Below are 26,055 nucleotides of genomic sequence, written 5' to 3'. Positions count from 1 at the left end.
GCCATGAAATTAAAAGATGCTTGCTCCTTGGAGGAAAAGTTATGACCAACCTAGATAGCTTATTAAAAAGCAGGGACATTACTTTGTCGACAAAGGCCCGTCTAGTCAAGGCTATGGTTTTTTCAGTAGTCATGTATGGATGTGAGAGTTGGACTATAAAGAAAGTTGAGTGCAGAATTGATTCTTTTGAACTGTGGTGTTGGAAAAGACTCTTGAGAGTCCCTTGGACTGCAAGGATATCCAACCAGTCCATCCTAAAGGAGATCAGTGCTGAATAGTCATTGGAAGGACTGATGCTGAAGCTGAAACTCCAATACTTTGGCTATCTGATGTGAAGAACTGACTCATTTGAAAAGACCCTGATGCTGGGAAAGATTGAAGGCGAGAAGAGAAGGGGATGACAGGATTAGATGGTTGGATGGCATCACGGACTCAATGGACATGGGTTTGAGTAAACTCTGGGAGTTGGTGATGGACAGGGAGGCCTGGTGTGCTGCAGTCCATGGGGTTGCAAAGAGTCGGACACAACTGAGCGACTGAACTGAACTATATGTATATTCAGTTGTTTATTTGATACCTCCCTTTGGATGTTTTAAAGGCACCTCAGAGTAACATGGCATAAACCAAACTTTTTCTCAGTGGCCAAGTCATAATCTCTAAGTTCTTCCTTCCTCTGCCTCCCAAATCTAATCTTTCATCTTCTGCGTCTTAACTTGGTTTTCAAATCTGTCATTCTTGTAAAATCTGTCCTACCACTATCCCAGGTGGGTTACCATTATATCTTACCTGAATTATTTCATTCTATCGCCTATCTGGATCCTTGTCTCCAACTTGGCCCACTTCCAAGAATTACCAGAATGATGATTCTAAAGTCACTTTCTTTTTTATAATCATAGAATACTTTTTTTTTTTTATTATCTCTATAATAAAGCCCAAAGGATTTTTTTTTTTAACATAGTCTAGAAAATCTTCTTGAACTGGTCTTTATCTGCCTTTTCAGGTGCATCTTACACATTCTTCACTCCTTGTGAATCCCTCCTTACATTCGTCTGTTCAGCCGTACTGAACAACTTCCATTTTCTCAAACGTTGTTCTCTGTTTTCTGAATTTTCAAATGGGACACTTTCCCTGCCTCTCACCCCACTAACCTCTATGCATCCCTCAGTATGCAGCTTGCACATCACTAGGTAACTTTCCTTGACTCATCTTGGTCCAGATTAGATGCCCATGCCTTGTGTTCCTGCAACACCATGTTTTGTGTCTTTGTAGCACTTACTACGCTTGATTGCAGTTTCTTGTTTTATCGTTTCGCTGTCCTCTGGGCTAAGCTCTGTGATGATGTAAACTGTATGTCTTTGTCACCCTTTTCTTTGCAGGAAGCAGCCAGTGCTTCACAATGCTTAATCCATATTTGTTTAAAGTATGGATGACAGGTGACATTTTTACATTTGACTCAAAGAAGTAAGTTCAGTGAACAGTGAATCTCTCTGAGGGCAGAATTTTATTCTCTCAACCCAAGAAACCTGACTAAAATGACTTTAAAAGTCAACTGAAATGGTTTTCAATTTTCAAATTACCTTAACTGGTGTTGCAAAGTCAGATAAAGCATATACTCTTCATAGAAAGGCATACTTGTCTACCTGGGAGATAAATTGGGAGATTTTTATGTGTAAGTTGCATAGATTGTTCATGTTATGCTATTAATATCAGCCTGAATCTTATTACTTTTTAAAGGAAATTGAACAAATCATCACTTCTAACCTATACATTTGCTCTTCCTCTTCCAGTATTTGTCTTGATTGAGAACAGATCTATTCTGGCTCGCTCTCAGGATAGAAACCTGGAAATTATTCTAGCCTCTCTTTTCACCCTTGTTCCTCAAAAGCAGTTCATCCCCAGGTGCTGCCTGTTATCTTCTAACAGATCTGTACTCTCTCTTTTTTTTTTTCAATTTATTTTTATTAGTTGGAGGCTAATTACTTTACAATATTGTGGTGGGTTTTGTCATACATTGACATTAATCAGCCATGGATTTACATGTATTCCCCATCCCGATCCCCCCTCCCACCTCCCTCTCCACCCGATTCCTCTGGGTCTTCCCAGTGCACCAGCCCTGAGCACTTGTCTCATGCATCCAACCTGGGCTGGTGATCTGTTTCACCCTTGATAATATACATGTTTCGATGCTGTTCTCTCAAAACATCCCACCCTCGCCGTCTCCCACAGAGTCCAAAAGTCTGTTCTGTACATCTGTGTCTCTTTTTCTGTTTTGCGTATAGGGTTATCGTTACCATCTTTCTAAATTCCATATATATGCGTTAGTATACTGTATTGGTCTTTATCTTTCTGGCTTACTTCACTCTGTATTTCTCTTTGTTTTTAATTCCTTAAGCCTCTGGTCTAGACTTCTAAAATAGCCTCTTTTGCCCCTTGCTACCTTTTAATCTACCTCAGAAATGATCTTTATACAAGTTTGGCCCTTGCATTTTTTTCTGGTTTAGGCCCTTCACAAGGTAAACTCTCAAGCTCTTTGATCATCATGCTTTTGCCCCTGCATTATTCTGCAGTTTAATCTTTTTCCATTGTTTCCATCTTACATGTCAGAAGCCAGTAATAACTGAATCCTTATCGCTGCCTAAAATCACCATACTGTTTCAAGTCACTGTGCCTGTGTGTAGAATCTTCTTTCAGGAAGCAGGTCCTGACTTCCTTTGCATTCCTCAGCCAAGAAGTAGAATCAATTATTATCCCCATACTTGAAACATTTACTTACATTCTATCAGAGTCTATTAATTAATTGACCTACATAGTGTACTATTAAACTCTGAACTTCTAGAAATTAGGAACACTAGTTTTGTCTACTTTTTTTTTTTTTGGAATGCTTCACACAATGTGCATTAGTTTCTTAGGGCTGCCTAGCAAAGTACCACAAACTGGGTGGCATAAAAGAAAACAGACATTTGTTGTCCTACAGTTCTGGAGGCTAGAAGTCCCAAACCGAGATGTTGGCAGGACCACGTCCCTTTTGAAAACTGCAGGGAGTCTTTCCTCTTCCAGCTTCTTTCTGGTGGTTTGCTGGCAGTTTTTGGTATTCCTTGGCTTGCTGCTGCGTAACACCAGTCTCTGCCTTCATTGTCTCATGGCTTTCTCCATATGTGTCTGTCTTTCTTATAAGGACACCAGTCATGTCAGATTAGGGGCCTACCCTACCTCTCTATGACCTCGTCGAAACTTAACTGTCTACATCTGCAATGACCCTATTTCCAAGTAAGATGATTCTGAGATAGTGAGAGTTAGGACTGAAATATATATTTGGAGGGGATACAGCTTACTCTAGTGTTTAGCTTATAATAAGTATTCAGTAGATATGTACTGAATTGAAATATAAATGAAATATATGTTATACATTCATGGTATATAATTAAAATACTTTTAGTGTGATTTTCAAACTTACTATGTACAAAGTATCTTTTAGATTTATCTATTTCCAGAAATTACGTAATAGTCACATGGTACTTGTGACATTTGAAAATTAATAAATATACTATATTAAAAGTAAAAGCAAGTATTATATTTTCTGAATTCTTTATTTTTAAGTCCACTATTAATGTCTGTACTAATTTATATAATTTACATATAAAAGTTTTTCAAACAGTAGATGTATTTTAAATTTGGGAAGCACATTGTAGGCTTCAGTAGCAATAAATACCTTGTCTGTATCCTTTACTCTGTTTTTTTAAGTTGTACCTCCTTTCTGCACACTATTGTACATTAATGTTGTAGCTTTTTTCTTCAGATTTTTTTTTTGTAAAATCTCTGTTGTTTTAGTAGTTTTCCATATTTAACATGTATAATAAATTATATCCTTTAATGGGCATATGGAGAAATTAAGCTTATGTGATCTACTTCTTAGGTTCTAAGAGTCCTAGTTAGTGGGCAAGTAAAATAGAAAGCTGTGTCATCCTCAGTAAGTAAGGAAACACAGACTAACCTTATTTCTGTTTTTTGTTTTTAAAGAGCCAGTACTTCCCATTTTTTGTTTTATTTTCTTTTATTTTTGGGTTTTTAAATCACTGATCTGTTAGTTTAGTGAGACATCATCAGAGCTTTTTAGACCATACCCAAGTTTCCTTTGCATTGAATGTTACTCGGGGGAACTCATGAAAGAAGTAACTGTGTTAAGTGTGTTTAAGTTTAATGGATCTCTTCTCCATCCCTGCTAAGGCCTAATAGTTACATTCCATTAACAACTGATGTCGTAAAATTTATTAGAATTTTTTTATGGCTAGTGCTTTTTGCATCCGAAGAAACTTTTGCCTACTCCAAGTTTAGAAAGATAGTCTATGACTTCTTCTCAGAGTTTTCTAGTTTTAGGTTTTAGATTTAGATCTCTGATCCATTTTGAGTTGATTTTTATGTGTAGTGTAACTGAAGGTTGATTTTTTTTTAATGGATATCCAATTGATCCAACACCATTTGTTGGAAAGATTTTCGTTTCCTACTGAATTATCTTTACAGTTTTTTCAAAAATCAATTGACCAAATATGTGTGGGTCTGTTTTTAGATATTTACTCTGTTCCATTGATGTATGTGTCTTATTCTCTTGTCATTACCCCTATGATCTTGATTACTGAGCTGGAAATTTTTTTCCAACTTTATTCTTATTTTAGAATTTTGCTTATTCTAAGTTATTTGTATTTCCATATAAATTTTAGAATCAACTTGTCATTTTCTACTTGAAATGTCAGGTAGAATTTTCTTTGGGATTCCACTGAATATATAGATCAGTTCAGGATTGAATTGATCCTGAATTGAATCCTGAATTGATTGATCTTGAATTGATCCTAGGAATATTGAATCTCCCAACCTACAAATATGGTATATACCTCTATTTATTTAGGTCCTATTTAATTTCTCTCAGTAGTGTTTTGTAGTTTTCAGTATAGAAGCTTGGATTTATTCCTGAGTATTTAATATATTGGCTTCCCAGGTGGCTCACTGGTAAAGAATCTGCCTGCAACACAGGAGACTCGGGTTCAATCCCTGGGTTGAGAAGATCCTCCAGAGAAGGAAATGGCGATCTACTCCAGTATTCTTGCCTGAGAAATCCCATGGATGGAGGCACCTGGTAGACTACAGTTAATGGAGTTGCATGAGTTGGACTTACTGACTAGCGACTTAGGAACTAAACTACCACCACATTTAATGGTATTGAAATAACAAATCCTTTGAAAGGTTCAGTACCTCATAAAGAGAGAGACTGCAACAACTGTGGGGCGATTGTTGTAATCAAAGTCAGGTGAAAGCCAACTAGATATTCACAGTATTTGACTGGTAGCCCACTTTGTCAGGCTTTGGAAAAGTAACATAATTTTTTATACCTTTTTTTCCCTTTTTGTTTGAACAATGCCTTTTTGTTTGAACAAAAAGCTTTGTTCAAACTTTTGAAAAAAATATTTTCATGAATCTTGTTTATACCTAGTGCTGGTTTATTTTTTTGATCAAAATGTTACTTAAATATGTTTATACATAAAATGCATGCTTATAGTTCTGATAAAGCTATAAATCAGAAAAGACATACAAATTCAACTAAGTAAAACTGTAAAACTAACATAGGCTCAAATTAACAACATTAATGTGCTAGAAGACAAGACTTGAGATAGTATTTTTCTACTACTATATTGCTGGAAGCAGTATAGTATATTAATTAAGAGCATGGGCTCTAGAGTTAAGACTGAAGTTCAAATTTTGGCTCTACCATTATTTTTCCCAAGATGATAAGTTACCTAACTCATTAGGATTTTTGATAGAATTATTGATATGTCAAGTCTTAGAGTAGTGCCTGGCAATCAATAATTGCTCAATAAATATTAACTATAACAATAGTTTTATATTGTTGTTCTGAAACCTAATGATTAATGTTAGGTTTGATGATAGCAAGTCTGATTCTGTGTTTAATATGTTTCTGATTTTGGCTTTAACAATATGAATACTAATACATAGAATGTCTGCTTACCTAAGTTAACATACAGTGTGGTGATAATAACTTTATAGCTTTGCTGATTTAGGATAATCAGATCTCTTAGACTCTGCTAGGCAGGCCTCCTTGAGTTTCAATTTTTAATGAGGTGTCCCATAATCTGTAATACTGAGTGTCTAATCCAATCATCACCCATATAAGATATGGGAAAATCTTTCCTGAAGTTATTTTGAATTCTTGAAAATATAGAAAAAGCATTATTTTTCAGCATAGAGCTTGTCATCAAACTGATGAAGGAAATCAGTATCTTCTAGAAACTATAGTTAATCCTTGAACTGCTTCTGGGTTAATCTGTATATAATTTATAGTAGGCTCTTAATATCTATGGTTCCTCAACAACCACGGATTCAATCAACCATGGACTGTGTAGTACCGTAGTGCTACTTACTATTGAAAAATATCAGTGTATAGGTACACCTGCACAGTTCAAATTCACATTGTTCAAGAGCTAGCTGTACTTATTCTCAGTAGTTTGAAAATACCTTGATTGCCTTATTATTGATTCTCTTTTGTATAAACTTAAAATATATTGTAGTATATTGATAGCTATTCCTTATCAGCTTAGACTCAGTTCATTTAAGTACCTCAAATATTAGCTAATTATGTTCTCATAACTACCAGTTAACATTGGTTGCCTGGCTGAATTATATTAATAGTAATACTGGAAAAATATTTTCATTTTATGGTACTTAAGAAAAGTTTAAGAGCCTCTTCATGAGATTGCAAGTGAGTTTCAGAATGTAATAAAAATGACTTATTATTACTACCTGTTGTTCTTAAAGTTGATGATTATTATAGAATTAAGTGGCTAAGCTTTTAATAAAATATAAAGTTTTATCCACTTGGCCTTTTAAGTTTTTTCTGGCTGTGGGTCTTCAGCAAATGTACTATTTTACTTCTGTATAGTAACTTTTACCTGGACAGTAAGTACTTTTGACGTCCACAGGCATATACAGTTTTGTATTTTGATTCTGCCACATTTTTACAGTTTGAACTGTTATCATTTAAATACTGTGCCATAATGTATATGATTTTTTCCTATGAGCATATATCATTTACTTCTTTTCTCATCAGTCTGTGACATTTAAAGAGGTGTATTACTTCATCATCACATATGCCATTTCAGTTCAGTTGCTCAGTCACATCCAACCCTTTGCGACCCCATGGATTGCAGCACACTAGGCATCCCTGTCCATCACCAACTCCCGGAGCTTGCTCAAACTCACATCCATTGAGTCGATGATGCCATCCAGCCATCTTATCCTCTGTCGTCCCCTTCTCCTCCTGCCTTTTTCTAATGAGTCAGGTCTTTGCATCAGGTGACCAAAGTATTAGAGTTTCAGCATCAGTCCTTCCAATATGCCATTTTCCTGATGTCAAATCATAATACTTCTCATTTGGCAATTATTAATGCAGAAAAGTAGTTTTGTATTTATATCTGGTAAAAAAAGAATACATCATGAACAGGTTTCCCAACAAATTGAAAGTTGACTGATGTCACTTTCGGTGATTATGGACACTAATGTGAGTGTAGATACAAAGGCAAAGCAGAACTAAAATTACAAGGCAATACTTAGATATAAGATATAGATGATTCATAATATGCTTATATTAATTGTGTTTTATTATGATAAAAATGAAAACGGTTAACATTATGACATAAATTGCCACCCTCCCAAGGTTCATTTGTTGAATCCAGTCTGAGAAACAATTGTCCTGGAGTATAGTGCAAAGAAAATGAAGGATTCTGCTGTAAGGTTTCCAAAACCAGAGATGGATGTATTCTTTTTGGGTATTAGTAGTTGAGTTCAGCTTTGTTATAAATCAAATACTCAGTGGCAGTGACTTAAGCTAGATCAGAGTTTAATCTTTCCCGTTATGTAACAAGGAATCTTAGGCAGTTCAGAGCTGGTGGAGCGGCTCTGTCATATCACCAAGCTCCTCTGGCTATTCCTTCCCATCCTTAAGTCCTTATTTCCTGCTCCTGAGATGACCTCTGGAGGCCCAGCCATCATGTCCTTGTTCCCAGCAGGAAGAAAAGAAAGGACAAAGGGAGAAAGGCAAAAACCGGACAAGTCTGTATTTCTGAGGCAGAAACTCCACCCAGTGACTTCTGTTTGGATATCATTGGCTAGAACTGTGTCATATGATATTTTCTATATCAAAGGAAGCTGGGAAATATGTTTTAGGTGAGCATATTGCGGCTCCAGCAGATTGGGACTCTGTAATAAATAAGAGAGATTGGATAATGGGTAGGCAAATCGCAGTCTCTGCCACACTAACTAAGCAGGTATGTTAAGAAAGCTCAAAAAAAAAAATACCAACACCGCCTCCAGTCTTTCTCGTCTATCTGAATTTCTACTTTAAAGTTATATGAAAGGAATATAAATGAAATAGGATCCTAAATTGCTAGATCATGAAAGAAGCATAAGAATCATAGTCCTGTCATTTTAGACTTAGAGATAATTAGTGAATTATTAGAGGCCAAAGACATGAGTTCCAGAATGAAAAGTTGAAGTTCTTGACTCCCACACCAGTCCCTTTTCTTTTGATTTGTTGTGTCTGTGCACTCAAATGCTCAGTTGTGTCCAACTCTCTGCGATCCCGTGGACTGTAGCCCGCCAGGCTCCTCTGTCCAAGGGGTTCCCCCGGCAAGAACACCAGAGTGGTTGCCATTTCCTCCTCCAGGGGATCTTCCCAGTTTGTGCTGCTTCATAAAATCTGGTTGTTCATATATTACTCTTCTGCATACACAAGGCAGCTGTGTTTCTGTTTACACCCTTGGGGAGAAAATCCTCTTATCCCTTAAATGATTACAGTAAAAGTCAGAGGAGGGAATTTCATGTTTTTTATTTGAGGGTCTTATATGTTCATTTTGTCATTGTGGATGGTGCTTCCAGTATTTATATATTTATTCATTCACTCTTCATTCATATATTCAGCATCTACAATAGATTATGAGATCTCCAGCACAACCATATCTTATTAGTCTCTCTATCCCTAAGTAGGTCCTCATTGATGAATGAAAAATTATGCCATAGTTCCTGTCCTCAGGTAATCCTTAGGCAAGTCTGAGAGATGGATAAGAATGTCAGTGCTAATGGTACAGTAAAGGCCAAGTTCTTTGAGATGATTGAAGAAGAGAATCTGAAATCTCTGAGGCTCAAAGAGTATCTAAAATGACTTCAACAGAAGGTGGTCCTGAGGTCATCCCTGAAAGGGTTTTCCAGGTAAAGAAAGAGGAACACTGCATATCAAGGCAGAGAAAGTTTTTAGCGGCCCAGGGGCAGTGAGAAACTGTTTTTAGGGAGGAGGAGACCACAAGAAATGCGAGAGAAAACCATAGTAGAAAATGAGGCTTGGGAGGTTGACTGTGGCTGTGGCTGTGTTAGAGAGGCTGTAGCGCACCTGTTATGAAACATGTTAAAGGGTTTGAATTTACCAAACTCTGCTGATGGTGTGCCATGGAGGCAGGGCAGAGAATGGAGGCTCAATTGCACCTTTCATAGGGTCACATGGCATTGCAGTTGGACCATGCCACCGTAGTACAGAGCGCACCACCAGCGAGTGCCTCTTGTCACTCACAGCTGCCGATGACCAGGGAACACACATCAAGATCCGTGTTCCTTCTTGCTAGTTCTTCCCAGGGTCTTCCTTTTGTCAGAGCCTTATTAGATGTTTCCAATCACACATGGATTCCGTCTGTACCTTTTTTCACTTTTTTTGCCCATTATGTTGTCCTTACTCTTACCCAGTCAAGGACCCTTAACAAGTATTCTTTTTTACCTCTGTCCAATAAAGAATGATTTATTTCTGTTTTGGTAGTTGGTTATATACCAACTTGTGTGTATAGGAACCTAAGATGGTAAAATATACCAGATGAATCTTTTTACCTCTGAATTGTGAGATAAAGGCAGTGTTTCAGGAATTTCAGACAGCAAGAAGATGGGAAGCCTGCTCCTAAGACTTGGTTAGTGTCTGGCACCCATCCTACCCATCCTTGCTTCTGGTCTGCAGCCTGCCTGCACCCCGTCCCAGCAGGGGCCTCTAGTGGCTCTCCTTTCAGTCTGTTTTCCCTTCTCTGTTAAAAGAGTTTTCTTCCCCACATCTCAGATTTAGCCCCACATTTTCTTCATGGACTCCCAGTAATGTCATTTATTTTCTGGTGTCTAGCAGAAAACAGTCAGACTTCATCTCTCTCCCATCCATCCTAGAATGGATCTAAGCCTAGGATGGATCTTCCTCTAGTAGTGAAGTTTATGGTGGTGGAAGGTGAAATTAAAAGTTCATCCTCTTGGTTAATTGAACCTATCTCTTTGTAACTTTGAAAGTAAAGTGTGCTATGAAAAAGTTCACCTCTTTTTTATTGCTTGTTTTTTTTTTTCACTTTTTTTTCTTATATAGACATTATACTAATAACAATAAAGGAAATAACAGATAATTCTCAAATCCCACAGCCAGAAACCATAAACTGTTTTTACTTTTTCCCTACATTCTCTTCCAGTCTCTGCCCATATACATGATATTAACTATTACTTTTATTGTGTGCCACCTAATCATAGTTCATGAAAATTGAAGTGATTGAGATCTGGGAATATATTGCGTAATAATGGCTTCTTATTTTGATTATTTCCTTTTAGGAAGGACACTGCTGATCCTGTAACATGGAGGATTGCCTTCATACCTCATCTGAGAATCTATCCAAATTGGTCAGCTGGGCCCACAGCCATGGGACCATTTGCAGCCTCATTCCAAACCTGAAACATTTACTTTCAGAAGGTTCCCATGGGAACCTGACAGCAATGTGGGGCTGTAGTGCAGGCCATGCTTATCACTGGCCACTGACAGCTACTTGCAGAGCTGGCTCCCAAGAAAGGGTCTGTTTCCAGGATAACAGAAGTTTTAACTCTGATAGTCCCAGTATAATTGGCGTGCCCTCTGAGACTCAAACTAGCCCCGTTGAAAGGTACCCTGGGAGACCAGTGAAAACAAAGCTAGACTGTAATCGGACCAGAGACTCTTGTGACTTCTCTTATTGCAGTGAGCCCTCTGAACTGGATGAAGCTGTTGAAGAGTATGAAGATGAAAACACTCTGTTTGACATGGTTTGTGAGTCTTCTGTTACGGATGAAGATAGTGACTTTGAACCCCAACCGCAGAGGCCTCAAAGCATTGCACGAAAAAGGCCTGGAATAGTCCCATCTTCTCTCCATTCGAGTTCCCAGACTCAAATGATTGATGAATGCAGCAGTGATGTCATCATTAAGAAGATCAAACAAGAAATTCCCGAAGATTACTATATTGTGGCGAATGCAGAGCTGACTGGAGGTGTAGATGGACCAGCCCTGTCATTGACACAGATGGCAAAACCCAAGTCTCAGACTCATGCTGGTCCCTCCTTAGGGTCTGCTAAACTGATTTCCCACGTAACATCCGCCATCGGCACAGAGCTGGACCCACATGGTGTGTCCGCATCCCCCTCTGTGATGTCTAGACCAGTCGTCCAGAAGACCACCAGGGTATCTCTGGCATCACCTAACAGAGGACCCCCTGGTGCCCATGGCACCAGCCCGCACGTGGCCATGCAGATGCCCGTGAGCACATCCCATCCTAACAAACAGATCAGCATCCCTCTGTCTGCCCTGCAGCTGCCGGGACAGGATGAACAAGTTGCTTCCGAAGAGTTCCTGTCCCATCTGCCCAGCCAGGTCTCCTCCTGTGAGGTGGCCCTTTCTCCCTCAGTTAACACAGAGCCAGAAGTGAGCTCCAGTCAGCAGCAGCCCCCAGTCGCTCCAAGCATAACCACGGAGGCCACGGCCCAGTGCATCCCAGGTATGGCGCGGGAGGCGGCAGCCCCTCGTTCACGCACGTCAGGGCATTGTGCGCCGTCAGCACGCCTACAACCGCTGGCCCAGTTCGCTCGAGTTTGGGCCTTCGTTATTCTCAGAAAGATAGAAATAATGAAATATAATGCATTCAGGTGATATAAAAAGGAAATTCATCATCCAGTCGGTGCACCTCAGGGCTGAGAGAATAGCTGTAGGGTTGTGCTGATGATATCACATGGCTAGAGTTAAGGTTTGTATCTGATCTGAATCTGAATTTTTATATAGTAAAATGATTTTTGAAAGCTTTGCTCTACTATCAGTATCAAGGTATTTGGTTACACTTTTGAAGCCAAAATGATGTTGGGTTAGGCATATAATAAAAATAAACCTAATATTTTTTTTTCCCAATATTATTTATTGGAACCAATTTAGCCCTTTATTCATTTTAGTGGTGTGGCAATTTAAGACAGGTTTAAAAAAAAACAACAAATATATCTGGAAGAAGTAGTTTATCTTTTTTCTCAAAATATAATCAGATGACTTGCATTTCTGAAATACATGGATCTAAATAGAATGGATTGAGAGGAGAAGAAAATAGTTATATGAGGCCCCTGTCTGTAATTCCAACATTGTAAATGTTCTGTAATTCTAGCATTCAGTATTTATTTAATCTGAGCTGTTGTTATATAGAAGGGGTTTGAGTGTCATGCTTTTGGGTTCATGATTCAAATCTGATAGGCCAGAAGCAGAAACATGGAAGGGATGAACAGACATGCAGAGTACTATGTAGAAAGCAGACATTCGTGACACATTTTGGTTTCATTTTAGTTCTTCTCATAAAGTCATGTATTTTAAGAAAAGCTTCTGGAAGCCTGAGATAGCTATGCTTTTGCCCTCTAACTTCCTGAAAGTTAGGAAGACATTGCTTTGCAAACGTATTTCCCCATTTTAGTGTCAGCTTTAAGATTCCAAAAGGAAATCTTCAATTTATGATTTCCAAATATAATCTTGGTATTAATAATAAAATATACAAGGAAAATACTCATATCTGATTCAGAATTATGGTTTTCCATTTATTCATTTTTCTTTCTTTTTAAAAGAACAGCTTTATTGAGATAAAATTCATGTACCTTAAAATAACTCTTTTAAAGTTTTACAATTTGGTGTTTTTTGGTATATTCACAGAGTTGTATAACTATCGCCACTATCTAATTTTGGAATATTTTCATCAACCCAGAAAGAAACCCCATACCCATTAGCAGTCATTTTTTCCCCTTCTCACAGCCCCTGTCGACTGCTAATCTACTTCTGTCTCTATAGATCTGCCTGTTGTCCACATTTCATATAAATGGATTCTTATTTTATGGCCTTTTGTGACAGCCTTCTTGTACTTGGCATAATTTTTTTAAGGTTAATCTATCTGGTAGTGTCTATCAGTATTATTTTCCATTTCATTATCAAATAATATTTCATTGTATGGATAGACCACATTTTGTTTTTCCTTTATCAACTGATGGACACTTAAGTTGTGTCCATTTTTTGGCTGTGGTAAATATTGCTGCTAATGTAATTTATGTACATGTTTTTGTGTGAACATACATTTTCATTTCTGTTGGGCAACTGTCTAGAAGTGGAATCTCTGGGTCATATGGTAACTCTATGTTTAACTTTTTGAGGAGCTGCCAAACTGTGTTCCAAAGCATCTTCACCATTTTACAGTCTCACCAACAATTTTAAATGATTCCTGTTTCTCCATATGCTCACCAACACTTGTTTTCCATTTTAAAAAAAATTATCCTGCTGGGTGTGTAAAGTGGTATCTTGTGGTTTTAATCTGTGTATCTTCTTTTGAGAAAATCCATTCAGATCCTTTGCCCATTTTCTAGTTATGTTGCCATTTTATTGGTGAGTTGTAAGGGTTCTGTGAATTCTAGCTTTAACTCTTTTATTAAATGTACATTTTGTAAATATTTTCTCCCGTTCCTTGGGCTGTCTTTCTCTTGTCCTTCCTTTCTTGTTTTACTTCAGTCACTTAATCACAAAATGGTCTTTGACTTAATCTTCACATCATTAGACACAACATTGTCTTTATTAGGCTGGTGAAAGTTTTTTCTAAGAAATTTGATTCTTGATATCTATAGGATATAAGTAGTACCTTTTCACTTAAATAGTTGTGATTCTGGCTTATTTATACCCCTAATTTGACAAATGACTTGAGTCAGCCAGAAACAAAAATAAACTGTCCATTTTGTTTAGTTTTACTGATACCATTTAAATTCTATTTCCTGGGAGTACCCTGGTGGTCCAGTGGTTAGGACTCAGTGCTTCCACTGCCGGTGGCCCTTGGTTCAGTCCATGGTCATGGAACTAAGATTCCATAGGCTACAGCATGCTCCCTCCCCCCAAAAAATCTGTTTCCCTATTGGAAAGCCATTCTTATTTCTATTCAGAAGTAAACTCACAAAGTTATAAAATGTTAACAAGGTGTGGATAAAATTACTAATTTTCATGTTAGCTCTGTTATAAAGCTCAACTCAAATCTTAGTAGTCATGCATAAAGAGGACATCCATTGTTAGAAGAATTATTGACTATCTCCAAGTGGCTCGGATTCTATTAATTTTTGAGATTTTTATGTAAATTTGGAGCATTTGTCATAAATTTAAATTTTTATTGCATTATAAGTTGAGTTTTAAATGTGTATATCTCTTAAATATATGTATATACACACAGCTTCCTTTATGATTTTGTGCAGGAACTCTCCCTTTTTTTATTGACGTATAGTTGATTTACAGTGTTGCGCCAGTCTCTGCTATATGCAGAGTGACTCAGTTATACACATACATGCGTTCTTCTTTTATATTCTTTTCCATCATCTTTTATCACAGGGTACTGAATATAGTTCTCTGTGCTACACGGTAGGACCTTGTTATTTATCCATTCTAAATGTAATCATTTCCTCTGTTTGTGTGCCAGGTTGCTCAGTTGAGTCTGACTCTTTGCAGCCCCATGGACTGTAGCCTCCCAGGCTCCTCTGTCCATGGAATTCTCCAGGTAGGAATACTGAAGTGGGTTGCCATGCCCTCCTCCAGGGTATCCTCCCAACCCAGGGATCGAACCCAGGTCTCCTGCATTGCAGGCTGATTGTTTACCGTCTGATCCACCCAGTTTCCCAGTCTGTCCCTCTTCCTTGCCCCATCCCCATTGGCAGCCACGAGTCTGCTCTCTGTGTCCATGAATCTGTTTCTGTTTTGTAGGTAGGTTCATTTGTGCCATATTTTAGATTCCATGTATAAGTGATATCACATGGTATGTCTTTCTCTTTCTAACTTCACTTAGTATGACAGTCGCTAGTTGCATCTATGTGTGTGTGATAGTTACTCAGTTGTGTTCAATTCTTTGTGACTCTATGGACTGTAGCCTGCCAGGCTGCTCTGTCCATGGGATTTTCTAGGCCAGAGTACTGGAGTGGGTTGCCATTCCCTTCTACAGGGGATCTTCCTAACCCAGGGACTGAACCTTGGTCTCCTGCATTGCAGGCAGATTCTTTACCGTCTGAGCCACCAGGCTGCAAACACCATTATCTCATTCTTTTTTATGACTGAGTAGTACAGCAAATCTGGAAAACTCAGCAGTGGCCACAGGACTGGAACACATCCATTTTTATCCAATCCCAAAGAAAGGCAATGCCAAAGAATGTTCAAACTACCACACAATTGTACTTATCTCACATGCTAGCAAAGTAATGCTCAAAATTCTCCAAGCCAGGCTTCAATAGTATGTGAATCGTGAACTTCCAGATGTTCAAGCTGGATTTAGAAAAGGCAGAGGAACCAGAGATCAAATTGCCAATATCCGTTGGATCATCGAAAAAGCAAGAGAGTTCCAGAAAAAAATCTACTTTTGCTTTGTTGACTACGCAAAAGCCTTTGACTGTGTGGATCACAAAAAACTGTGGAAAATTCTTTAAGAGATGGGAATACCAGACCTCCTGACCTGCCACTTGAGAAAACTGTATGCAGGTCAGGAAGCAACAGTTAGAACTGGACATGGAACATCAGACTGGTTCCAAATGGGGAAAGGAGTATGTCAAGGCTGTATATTGTCACCCTTCTTATTTAACTTACATGCAGAGTAGTACATCATGCAAAATGCTGAGCTGGATGAAGCACAAGCTAGAGTCAAGATTGCCGGGAGAAATATTAATAACCTCAGATACACAGATGACACCACCCTTATGGCAGAATGTTGAGTTTTAAGTCAGCTTTTTCACTCTCCTCTTTCACCTCATCAAGAGGCTCTTTAGTTCCTCTTGACTTTCTGCCATTAGAGTGGTATCATCTGCATATCTGAGGTTGTTGATATTTTTCCCAGCAGTCTAGATTCCAGCTCATGATTCATCCAGCCTGGCATTTCACATATTTTAAATAAGCAAGGTGATAATATACAGCTTTGATGTACTCCTTTCCCAGTTTTGAACCAGTCAATAGTTCCATGTCCCATTCTAACTCTTGCTTCTTGACCTTCTTACAGGTTTCTCAGGAGGCAGGTAAAATGGTCTGGTATTCTCATCTCTGTAAAAATTTTCCACAGTTTGTTGTAGACTTCTTAAAAGAAGGTAAGTGGAGTAGATGCTCACCTAGTTTACTCATGTACTTCTCTTGTAATGCTCAGGGCAGCTTAATGGAGCTACCGAGCACCCTTCTCTTCAGTCCCAGTGCCTGTGCATAGTACCCAGGCAGTCACATGTTGATAGGTAGTCAGTGTTGAGAACGTATCCAGAGGGGAGATTAAATACCTGCTCCCAGGAGTTTCCAGGACTCCCTGCTTGGTATTTGCAACATCCTCTAAAAACAATGACTCTGTTCCATTCAACTCTTCACTCACCTAATTGCACAGGGAAGAAATCAGGTCCCTCTCTCCCATTATGATATGAACTGCATGTCCACAGGAAGAAACAGCAGGTCAAAACCTTGATGAAACTACGTATCCTTAAACGTGTCACTGACACTGGGAGCCCATTGAGATAGTTTTCTCAGTGCCCCTCCCCATAGCCTCTTGGAGGCTCCTTCCGCCCCAGCCGAGTGTCACGGGCCTCAGCTGTGTCTGTCCATGGACATCACCCCACCTTGGTCCTCCTGCCTGACTGTCACAGGCTCTCCCGTCCGTTCCCTGAGCATCACAGATTCCCTTCTCCCCCACTGATCCAGGGGCAGCTCTCAGAGAGGTGGTAGTGGTGGGAGTTGTCTTAGGTTTTATCATGTGTACTAGAACGCCCGTATCAGAATGAGTTTAAGGAACTGGGGATGGTGGTCTCCAGCCTCTGGCTGAGGGGCACTTTCCTCCTTCCTTCTTTCCTTCCTTTTTTGCAGTTCTTAGAAAAGACAAAAGTTGTGGTTTCAAGTTAGTTTTTAGGCTTGTTTTCTACACTTGGGGAAGGGGATGGGGAGGAGATAATGTGATTAAGTACATACACTCATTCTGTTCTAAAAAAAGAGTTGATTATATTGTCATGTCTTTTCAAAGTATTTAGGTTTTTACAAAGAAAGTTTTACCAAGACAGTAATGAAAACCCATTATACCTTATTTAATATAGTTTATAACTTATGATAACTTACATTATATATAACTTATTATAAAGCTGTAATAATTAAAGCTGTAATAATGTACAAGAAAGATAGACAAATAGAGCAATGGAACAGAGTTGAGAGCCCAGAAACACACCTCTGTATGTGTATGGGAACTGTATGTGAAAGAGGGGTGTCATAAATCAGTGGGAGAGGATCCACCAGACAATGAATGGCATTGTACAATTGGTCTCTCATGTAGAACAAGATAAAATTAAATCCTTACCTCACATCAGGCATGAAAGTAAGTCTCATATAAAGATCTAAGTATGAAAATATAAAACTTAAAACAGCTTTAAGGAAATCTTGCTAAGTGGCCTTGGTGTTGGGAACAGTTTTTTAAATGAGACATGCCAAAAGAGCACAGACCATAAAGGAAAAGATTGAAAATGCTGACAGCTATTAAAATCTTAGCTGGGAAAAAGGGATATCATAAAGTTAAAAGACAAGAAATAACCTATGCGATGATTTTAATGCACATAACTAATAATATTCATATACAGAATATGTGAAGAACTGCCACAGGTCAGTAGGGAAAAGGTCAAATAATCCAGTAGGGAAATGAGCAAGGGAAGTGAAGAGGCGCTTCTAATAAGAGGAAACCCATATAGTTAATAAACATATGAAAAATGCTCAACCTCACTGGTAATCAAGGGAATGCAAATTAAAACAGCAATATGATACCATCAAAAAGGCAAAAATTATTAACTTCAAATGTTGCTTCAACTATGGAGAACATGCTGGTGGCAATATAAATTGGCACATCCACTTGGGAGAGCAATTTATAGTATCTTATAAAGTTAAATATGTGTGTATCATACAGCCTTGGAGTCCAGTTTCTAGGCATCTATCCTAGAGAAACGTCCTCATGTGTAAAAGGAGAAAAGTACAGGGATGTACATTGCAACTTTGCTTTGTGATAACGAGGGAAAAATCGGTTAACAGCCTTAGTGTCTGTCAGTAGATAAATTGTGGTATATTTTTCAGTGGAATTTATACATCAGCCAGGTCTGCACTAATTAGTATAGATACATCTTAAAAATGGAGTTGCAGAATAATATATAGAGTACCATACTCTAAAAAGTGAATAAACCTCGCTGTGTGTTGTTGTATGTTACATTCTCACATACCACGTGTAGTTACGAAACATAGGCTCGAAGGAGACATATCACTACACGATGTTTGCCTTTGGGAGAGAGGAAGGATGACAATGAGTGCACGGAAACTTGATGTTTTCTTTTAAAACCATGGAACAAATATTACATTATTAACATGTATTAAATCTGGCAGAAACACGAGTTCATGTTATATACAGGTAATAGAAGCACAGTGCTTAATTATGAAAATCTGGGCACACAACTGCCTAGATTCAAGTCCCAGCTCCGTTACTTATTTTCTGGGTGACTTTGGCAGGTCATTTAACTTCTCTGTCTCTTAGCTTTATCATCTGTAAAATGAAGAAAATAATGGATCTATTCTCTTGGGTTGATATAAGGGTTAAATTAATCCATATAAAGCCCTCTGTTTCATTGGGAAGCATAAGTTAGTATTCTGCATACTTTTCTGTATGTTTTTAAATGTGAGTACTTTTATAATATAGCTCATGAAGCATAAATTTGATTGTGGAATATTTATGAGATAAAGGCATTGTGACATTATTGTTATTACTGAATATAGAAGGTTTTTTGGTAAGAAAGCAAACTTTACTAACATTATCTCCAAGTATACTTGTTTATAGACAAAGAATTAGAGAATTAGTCTCACAGATTTCACTATGGCTTTCCTCCTTATGATTATGATATGATGGGTGAGTTATTTTTTAAGTTCTTCTATTAGAATGAATAAAAACCACAAAAGCAAAATGTCGTGTATTATCTATATATATAGTACTTTCATTTCCAGGATCACCACTACTTGAGTTCCATGAAGAAGAGATTGTTTCCTTTAGTTTACTGACTGGAAGTGAGGTACTGGATGATTTGCTTGGAGTTCCAAAAATGTAGTCTCCTACTTTTTATCTAAGAGAGAAGGGGTTGGTACTTTGGTCCCTGGTCTCTTAGCTCTGGTTGTCTTGGTGTAGGAATAGCCTACACCAAATTGTTTCTCCTCCCCTTTCTTTCATTTTTCAGGTCATGCCTATCACTTTTCCAAAGTTTGGGCTGCTAGAGTATATCATAAAGCGATTATTTTTTCTGAGAATCATTTTTAGGAAAACTTAGGGTTTAATAGAAGGATTCACTTAATCAGAAGCAGGAAACATGTATCATAGTCTCTTTTTCTACTCAGCCTCTGGACAAGTCACTTGCATTTCAGTTTATTAAACATTTATTGCAAAATTGCTCTATGACAGGACTAGTGAAAATACAAAGATGAATGGCAGATTCCCTGACCCCAGGATATTGTTGTATAGAGAAGGAGGCAGACAGACCAACGAGATCATATCTAAGAGGTATATAAATTGCTGTGGAACACATGAAAAGCAGTTGTGTCAGCCTTTTGGGACACAAGGAAGGGTATTTCAGGGTGATGGAACAACATGAGCAAAGACATAGAGCGTGAGCACATGCAGGAGGCAAAGGTCTGAGTGTGGTTTGAGAGTAAATTTCAGAGAGGTCAGGAGAGCTGCTGCTGGAAAGACGGACTGGAGCCACCTGTGGACGACTTTGCACATGAAGTCACAACCTTACAGGGAGAGCAGAGGAATGCAGTTCCTCCGTGTGATCTTAGAAGGTCACACTGATAGCAATGGGGAAGTAGGGACTGGGACTGAGGACTGTTTTACAGGGTGAAAGTTGCAATAATTCAGATGGAAGATGGCAATAAATGCTCAAATGAGGCAACAGTAAAGGCATTGGAGAGGAGACAGGTAGATGATTTGGAAATTAGACTTGATGACTTCTGAGTGTTTGGCCTCTTGTAATCTCTGTTGCCACCCTTGTATTCTCTGTCCAAGGCGCAACACTGTTTTAAGTAACACTGAAAGATCTTCAGGACCCAAAATATTTATAATATATTCAAAGTTCTCTGTATATAGGATGAAACAGCCATTAAGAATTCGGAAACATGCCATGACCATTTATATAACAAGTATCTATTGGAAGCCTGCCAAGTGCCAAGTCCAGTTTGGGTGCTGCATTTACTCAAAGAACAAGTAATGAACACGACAAAAACGTGGTTCTTGCTCTGCCTGCCCTCTAAATGGGAGACAAACATTTTAACTCTGCCTCTCTCAGAACATTCCTACTTTTAAAAAAACAAAACCAAAAACTTGTCTTGTACTTCCTGAACTAAGATGCTGTTAAACTATCAGTGACTTTATAAGACTGAATTGTTTGCCTTTAGATAGCATATTTATGAAGATGAGGGTGATATATGGCTAAAAGTGGTTAAGTGAACAATTAAATTAGGCCACTATGATAAATGAAAGGAAGGTCTTTCTTAGCTGGGAATTAAAAGTACAGTGGCTACAGGCAACCTGTTTCACATCATAATTTATTCGAGACACTTTCTACATAGCTAAAAATAACATGAACTTAGTTAAACTTGTAATATTGCTTATTTTTACAGACAACTAGTGATCTATCTTTAAGAATTACAAATATAATTGTTTACTAGTTTTCTGAAAGGCAGAAGTAGAAAATCAAGTTAATTGCTCTCAGTTGTACAAATGCATAATTTTCTGAGAAGTTAATCAGTTTTATCAGCTTTTTTCCCAATGCTTCACTTCCTTTTTAAGTATCATTTGTCTTAATATTTTACAGGAAAATCTTCCCAGTTGACTTTTTATTTCTTTAAAATAGAGGCATTTTTCTATTTTACCAGTGAAGGTAGCAAAAACTGTTGTTTTTATATATTTAAAGCTCATCAGCATATGATTGAGACCTCCCAGATACGCAAAATGCATCCAAATATAGCAGCCTAGCAAATTGCTGTAAACCTGAGGATCTGATTCTCTTCAGTGAATTTGGACTTGGGTAAGACTGCGAGGAAACCAGGCGCCAGTTCAGAATTGAGGAGGCCTGACCTTGATTTTCTAGCCGTGGTATTCATTCCTTGTGGTCTGGAGAGATGAAATAATGAACCCCTGGGCGGACGAGTCAGTGTCAGAGTACTGCAGTCTTAGCTAGCTTCAGACGCCATCCCTGTTTCTGTTTCCCTGCGAGAAGCAGCGGACTCCTCCCGCTCCTCCCAGGTTGAGCTGCCTGACCATCTTGGGTCTCAGCAGGGGTGGGCAGAGGGCAGGTGACCCACTGTAGCTTAGGCCCAGCAATAACTTCTCTTTCATTATATAACTAATGGCTTGTGTTCCCAAGGGTGTATTAGACCCAGAAAAAGTATTTATATAACATGGCAAAAATGATGAGTTGTGCTTCTGTGACTGCAGGGTAATTTTAAGCTTTATTTTAGGTGAGAACAGTGATGAGTACAGTGATCAGAGAACCATAAATCTGAGTTAATGATTGATGCATCCTAGGTGCTTTATTGACTTCAGTTATGATACACATAGCAGCCTGGTTCTTCAGTACTGCCTTAAAACTTTGATTGCTTTCTTAGACAAAAACAGTAATTTTATTGCCTTTTTCAGTGTTCTTCATTTTTGTCAAAGTTATTAATGTACTTGGCAGTCCATAAATGCTGAACAATAACAGTCTCACCTCAACTTTCATCACCTCATAATTCCACTCTTCAAAGGAAACTTCTTTTGAGTCTATTTTCAGTTCTTCCAAAATTTGAAATAAACTGTTTATGCATCTGTTTCTTGATTTTTTTTTCTTGGTTTATCAACTTCAGAAAATACCTTCAGATTCCTTGTTATCAATGATGCAGATTTAACTCTGTTTGTATTACTGTCCCATTATTTGATTGTAACGTCATTAAAACACATGTTACCAACAGAAAACTAAAGATAATGAAAGAAGAAATAAATATGCTTTCTCAACCCAAGGGTGAAGGTTAGTGTTCATATGCTGCCTTCTCCTATTCTCCCCCGCTTCTTGTCATCTTCTTAACTTCACAGGATTGTCAGTATTTTCATTTTCTTCTGTGGCCATAACTAGTCTTTTCTTCTTTATCCTTAGGTTGACTGTAAACATCCAAAACCATTTTATATTGTTTTGACAGTGTAAATATTGTGCATAACTATTAAGTGTTCTAAGGTTGAATTACTTTTCATCTTGCTGAATTTCACACCCTTTGGGACACTGAAAGGAGAGTGTTCCTAAGGGCTGTTATGCGGGTTAATGACTTAATCCATGTAGAGGGTTTAAAACAATACCTGATACAGAGAGTAAGTTCTCACTAAGTACGTCCCAGCATATTTCAGAGATGTTAAAATGTGAAGAAGTGCATCTTAAAATCAGTGAAATACGATATTAGTTTGGGGGTTTTGTGTGTATGTGTGTGTGTTTTCCTAAAATTTTGGTAGCATATTTTGACGAAAGAACAATGGGCTCTTAGGTATCTTTGTGGCCCCTCCAACATTCCCACGTTGGGCCTTCAGCCTTGCCGCTGCAGTTTGGACACGTTGATTTAATGTAAGCCTGAGGTAACCCTCCCACCTATCCTGAGTTTTCCTCTGGGTTGTAACCACTGTTCTCTAGATTTCATGTTTCCCTCTACTTTCTCCTTTTTTTGGATGAGTTCATCAAATAATTTCCCAAGAATGGGTAAGTGGGAAGTAAACTTTGAGTCTTTAAATTGCTGAAAATTCCTTTCTGAAATAATTTTTGAAAGTTTTCCATTAGTACTTGTTTCTTTTATGAAGATTATAGTTATAATAATTTATCAAATCTTCTTTGAGAATTTAAATTCTATTTAAAAAATTATTTTGTGTCTTTGGATTTTTTCCTTTATTTTCTATGTTCTTTTTTCTTTTTCCTTCTCTTCAGTGCAGCCACTTTTCTTCTGATGCCTCATCTAATTGTTTGTTCACATTTAAGAACACAGGACAGGAATCTGGTGTTGGTTTCTTCTTTAGTTGTATAAACAGGTTTGCTTCCCCTCGGCCCTTTCCTTAGTGAAATGTAGGTATTGCCAGGCAGGGCTCTTTGTAGAGAGAGGAGTTGGAAAATTGGTGACTGGTCAGCAGGCCTTCAAAGACAGGTCTCAGACCCCAGCGCCCACGTTGGAGGCCTCAGCTCTCCCACCATGATGTGTTTGTTGTTTTCTTAGCAAAGTTTTGTCTGGCCCTTCTAGCATCTGCAGTTGTGTGAACAGGAGCATCTCCCTCCGTGTCTTTGGACATGCAGGCCTATTCCTGTGATGGGGCTGGAGCCAAGTTCAGGGCCCCTTCAGATTTTCCAGGGGGCACGGATGGGAGTATCTCCTGCCAGGTCCCTGTGTCAACCTGACTGTTGGTGACTGCCTGGGATGGGCCAGAGCCCTGTTGCAGGCGCTTTCAGAATCTCCCGACTGAGTTGTGTGGGCTTCCCCCTGGGGTTCCACACCGCAGCCAGGAGAAGCTGGAGGCACTTAGGGTCCACAGCCAGAACCATTTTCTGTACGCTATTACCCAACCTATGAGTGGGCGTGACTCCTCCTGCGTCTCTTGGCATATAGTGCTGGTGACAGGATCAAAGCCGGATGGGGGCGTAGCTGAGTCCAACACGGATACGGAACTGTTCCTGTCTCTGTAACCAGAACCATAGTCGGCGAGTCAGCCGCCTGGGCGCAAGCTTGCCTTCTCAAAATGGCCGTCCTTCGTCTTGGACTGTACCAGGGCTTCACAATCTCTGACCCAGCCCCAAAGCTCCCACAAAGGCACTTTTGTACATGGATAGATGCCAAATTGTTGTTGGGAGACAGGGTGGGGGTGTCATACTTGGCCACCTTGCTGATGTCACGCCCTGAGAAATTTAAAAATTAGATAATTTAAGTATTACTTAATTTTTTACCTAACTTCATTCAGCAAGAAAAATAAAGGATCTTTATGATCCTAAAATGTGCTATGCCTGTAAATTTGACTTTAGGGTTTGGTTCAGTGAATAATAAATACGTATTTCTTAATACCTGAAATGATATTTTATATAATATTTTTAGTCTCTGGAGTATATTCAGATTTATGTTACGAGTCACTAGCTTTTCAACACCTTCATACTGTTGTAATTACTGCTGCTAAGTTATTATTTTATATAATGGAAAACAGCCATCTCATTGTTAAGAAAAGGGCTTTATTTTCCTGTTTTGCCTGTGCTTGTAAATGTGCAATAGAAAGCCAACCCATATAGATAAATATTTAAATTTTTATTTTATAATGAACTTTTCAAAAATATGTTTTGTTATTATCCATGACTCAATTAAGAGGAATTGGCATCCTCCTATCCAATGGGTTATTACCTCTTGGATGGAATCTAATGAATATTAATAGCATCACTCAGAAAAGGAGGAGGTAATTTATTCGAGTTTTGTGCGTTTTCATTTTTACATGTTATCTGTTTTCTTTTACTTTATGTACCATACATCCTTTGTTTCCGAGTTGATGAATAATTCCTTTGTGGTTTTTACTGTATTATGCATTTTCAGTAAAAGATACTGTCACAGTTTGATCCTTATTAATTAAGATATGCAGTCCTGTAAATTGCATGGAAATTTAAAGGAAGAAATGGTTTCTAATAAAAAGAAGTTTTCTGTAAGCATTTCCACTGTGAACCATTTCATCTCCTAAATTCATCAGATGTTGCCCCATGTGCTTGAGTTTGTTCTCACTCACTGAAGCCATAGAATTTTAGCAAACTCATGAATAGTCACTTTTCAAATACTCAGTACTGACATACTGATGAACTGTTAACAAATGGTGATGCTTGTTTTACTTTCAAAATCCTCTTCAGTAGGCAGGGTCATATACGGTTAGTTCTCTGATGACTGCATGCAGAATAGCAGTTATAATAGCTAATACTTACAGACTGCTTATTATCTCACTGATTACTTCGGGTAACTCAGTTCCCACAACTCTGTGAAGTTAGGACTATAATTAACTCCATTTTGCAGATGAATAAACAAAGGCAAAGAAAGGTTGAACTTGCCCAAGGTCATACAATAAGAGGATGGGAGAGCTGGGTTTCTTACCTAGGCAGTCTAGTTCCCAAGTTGCATGCTCTACTCCACTAGGCTTACTGACCGTGGTGATTCTTCTCTTACACATTTCAGTGTTCATCATTTTAGCGCTTAACAGGCCTCTTAGGACGTGGACCAGTTTCCCCTTAGTTCTTTTCATTTCTCCGAAACTTTGCCAAAACATTTACTCCTCTTTTTCAGTCCCAGTTTCCATCTGCTTTTATTGTCTAATTGTCTCCACCACAAGGGGATGAAAATTAAAGTGCTTTGACAGTTGAGGAGACGTGTACAGATGTGCCTAAAACAATGCCTATCGTGTTGAAGCTCCAAATATATTTTTATTAAGTGGTGAACCAAATATGCAAATACTGAAATTTCCAGAAAGAAAATAAGAGATAATGTTCATTTCCTGTTTCTTTTAGGAAAATTCATTTGGGCTGCTGTGTGGAAAACAGTTTGAAAGGGGACAAGAGTGGACATAGGGAATTCTCAATAGCTAAGAAAGGAATT

General features: G+C 38.3%; 1 protein-coding gene across 1 annotated transcript in view; it reads left to right on the top strand.

The window, feature by feature from the left end:
• KIAA1958 (KIAA1958 ortholog) overlaps positions 1 to 26,055 on the top strand; it is a 124,340-nt gene that overhangs the window by 50,945 nt on the left and 47,340 nt on the right. Inside the window, exon 2 of the mRNA XM_061163410.1 lies at positions 10,681 to 11,872. Coding sequence (XP_061019393.1) covers positions 10,705 to 11,872 — 1,168 coding nt within the window. The 5' untranslated portion in view covers positions 10,681 to 10,704. The remainder of the gene's footprint in view (positions 1 to 10,680; positions 11,873 to 26,055) is intronic.

Source organism: Dama dama, chromosome 16 (assembly GCF_033118175.1).
Source record: "Dama dama isolate Ldn47 chromosome 16, ASM3311817v1, whole genome shotgun sequence".
NCBI lineage: Eukaryota > Metazoa > Chordata > Mammalia > Artiodactyla > Cervidae > Dama > Dama dama.
Note: the sequence above shows the minus strand (reverse complement) of the source record. Positions and strands in the feature narration are given on the sequence as shown.